Source organism: Scylla paramamosain, chromosome 31 (assembly GCF_035594125.1).
Source record: "Scylla paramamosain isolate STU-SP2022 chromosome 31, ASM3559412v1, whole genome shotgun sequence".
In the NCBI taxonomy this organism is placed as follows: Eukaryota; Metazoa; Arthropoda; class Malacostraca; order Decapoda; family Portunidae; genus Scylla; species Scylla paramamosain.
In genome coordinates this window covers 451,813-455,000 of record NC_087181.1, presented here as the reverse complement: position 1 = coordinate 455,000, position 3,188 = coordinate 451,813, and the positions used below count along the sequence as shown (strand labels likewise).

The following is a 3,188-nucleotide window of genomic DNA, read 5'->3' as shown; positions in this document are numbered from 1 at the left end:
TCCTCCTTCTCCTTTTTGGGGCACTTTTTGGAAGTTTCCTTCTTGGTCCCGAAGAGCGGCATGACCCAGGCGATGTGTTCCACGCTGCTAACACTCAACACTCCACTCGCCTCCGCTTCCCTCCACCACCACCACCACCACTACACCACCACACCTCCGCCGCTGCTGCCTCCGCCTGGCCGTGCTCCACACTCCTGGACTCCCGCTCACCACCAGCTGTCCGCGCCTCGGCACCTCTACAGACACAACACCACCATGCAGAGCAGCACCACCTTAGCCGCGGTGTAATCCTCCTATTTTCTTGTGAGCTCTTTTTCTTCCAGCGCTCGCTCTCGCTCTTGCTCTCTCTCTCTCTCCCTCCCTCTCTTCCACAACACAGGCAGCCACGGACCACAATTCGATTTCACTGTTTGGCTAGACGCTCCGCTGCAGGACAAGGGCGCTAGGTTGGCTATCACACACACACCTCGGTGCAGGAGTCCCCTCCCGCGGATCAGGGTATATTAGGCGAACAGGGGCAAGGAACCATGTTTGGGTCGGCAAGCAGTGAGGAGCGTTACTTCCCTAGGCGGCAGACAACCCGACACTGAGCCGCACTAGGCAGCCTCTACCAGACCCTCGACCTGCGCCCTCCCCCGCCACGCAACGAGTCTGCGCCGGCCCGCCCACTCCAGCCGCCAGCCCCACGCACGCACGCACGAACACCGCACATACATTTATTCACTCATATAGTATTAATTGCAACGTATGTGATTCCTCGGCTCGAGTCATTACGCTGGGAATGCCTGGTAGACATGTGACTGCTGCGGCCACCTGGCGACTGACACTTAACATATCGCTGTCTCCTCTTCCTCCCTCCTCTCCTCCCTCCCTCCCTCCCTCCCTCTCGTTCACACTCTAGTATTCACACGCCCATCGCACTACACACACTACCACGACATGCACGCAACACGCACCTATTTACCCTCCCGCCCTCCTGTCACCAGGCTACACACACACACACACACACACACACACACACACAAACATACACACTGTTAGCTCACCATTCATGTGGGGTATGCCTTACAAATCACATTTCCTCATTTACAATTTCCACGTCATATTCTCTCTCTCTCTCTCTCTCTCTCTCTCTCTCTCTCTCTCTCTCTCTCTCTCTCTCTCTCTCTCTGCAGAAACTGTTGTGTAGCTGTACTTAATTTTATAATCTCTCATTTCACGCATCGTTACAGGAGGGGAAGGAGGAGCGAGAAGAAACGAGGATGAAGACAAGAACGATGAAGAGGACGACAACGACAAGGAGGACGACCACGAGAGAAGACGAGGACGAGGGACGAGAAGAAGGACGAAGAAGATGAGGACTATGACGAGGAAAGAAGAGGAGGAGGAGGAGGAGGAGGGAAGAGGAGGAAAAGAAGGACGAGGGACGAAGGGGGACGATGATGGAGGAAAGAGGAGTAAGAGGATGGAGAAGGAAGAGGAGGAGGTTGAGGGAAGAGGGAAAGGAAAGAAAAAAAGCATAAATGAACTCTTCATAAGAAATAAAGAAAAATAGTAAATAAATAACGAAAAAAATAAAATAAAATACACCCGAACGTATCTTTTTTTCTTTCTTTTTGATAATACAAGTGATTCTTCGAAGTTAAAATGACACTAAAGGATTAAAAGGGACAATTTTAAACCCCCCACCACCATCACTACCACCACCACCACCACCACCACCACTACCACTATCACTATTCTACCAGCTGTTTTCAAATTGACTTAAGTGCTTCCCTCTGTCTCTTCTTACCTCTCCCTCCTCCTCCTCCTTCCTATTTCCCAATCTTCCCTCTCCTCCATTCATCCTCTGCCCACCTCTTCCTTTCCTTCTACTCATTCATTCCTCTTCTCCATATTTGTTTATTTGTTTGTTTGATTGTTTGTTTGTTTATTTTGTTTGTTTTTGTATTATTACCTCCTCTGTATTACTTTCTCTCCACACCCTCCCTTCTTCTCTTCCCCTTCCATCCCTCCCACTCTCCCTCTCTTTTCCTCCTTCCCCCTTCCTCTGTTCCTCGAATTCTCTCTTTTCCTTCATTTCTTCCTCTCTCCAATCGTTCCCTTCTCCTTTCCCTTCCTGTCCCTTCCTTTCCTCCTTCCTATTCTTCTATTCCTATACCTTCTCTTTATCACTTAATTTCTTCCTCTTTATTTCCCATCCTTCCTTTTCTCTCCACCCTCTTGCCTCCACCTCACACACACACACACACACACACACACACACACACACACACACACACACACACACACACACACACACACACACATAGATACATGGACTGATATTCATTGACCACAAACATTACATACATAAATTTAGTACAGTTATTAATTGAAGATCCAAAACATTATGTAAGTGTGTGTGTTGGAAAAATCAAAAAAATATATAGAAGTGATAAAAGACAAGAGAAAAAAAAATATGGTGCAAAAATAACTGTGGCAAAATTACTTGATGAACTGAAGCCTTAGATAGACGAAGAATACATGAGTAAGTGAATAAATTATAAGATCAGTAAACCAATAATAAATAAGTAAACAAGTAAGTCATAAATATCCAAATAAACAAAGAAAAATCAGTGAAACGAAACTCCGAACACACACACACACACACACACACACACACACACACACACACACACACACACACACACACACACACACACGACCCTCTAGCTCTGAATGGTCGTGTTCAGCTGAGTCGTTCATGATGCTGCACCTCCACCTGAAAATTACGTCAATAAACACTAAGCTCTCTCTCTCTCTCTCTCTCTCTCTCTCTCTCTCTCTCTCTCTCTCTCTCTCTCTCTCTAGGGTGGGGAAATGAAATTTAAAATGAAGAAATAAGAAAAAAGAAGAGAGAGAGAGAGAGAGAGAGAGAGAGAGAGAGAGAGAGAGAGAGAGAGAGAGAGAGAGAGAGAGAGAGAGACGGGAGCTTGGAGCGAAGGAAAGAAGAAGGAAAGTGAAGAGAAAATGAAAAAAAAACATGAAAGAGAGAAACATGAAAGGAAGGTAGGGAATGAAAAAGAAGAAAAAGAAGAAGAAGAAGAAGAACAACAACAACAACAACAACAACAGAGAGAGAGAGAGAGAGAGAGAGAGAGAGAGAGAGAGAGAGAGCGTGATAGAGCCAGATTTCCTTGAGCTTA

At 46.6% G+C, this 3,188-nt stretch overlaps 1 protein-coding gene across 4 annotated transcripts in view; it reads right to left on the bottom strand.

Annotated features, from left to right (window-relative positions):
• The window catches only part of LOC135116362 (calcium/calmodulin-dependent protein kinase type 1), a 123,242-nt gene extending 122,606 nt beyond the window's left edge, over window positions 1-636 (bottom strand). The window contains exon 1 of one of the 4 annotated variants that reach the window (XM_064033740.1): window positions 1-636. This exon is cut by the window's left edge and continues 54 nt beyond it. In XM_064033740.1, coding sequence (XP_063889810.1) covers window positions 1-62 — 62 coding nt within the window. In that variant the 5' untranslated portion in view covers window positions 63-636. The other 3 variants (XM_064033739.1, XM_064033742.1, XM_064033741.1) reach the window with 3 other exon arrangements.
• Between the last annotated feature and the right edge of the window lie 2,552 nt (window positions 637-3,188).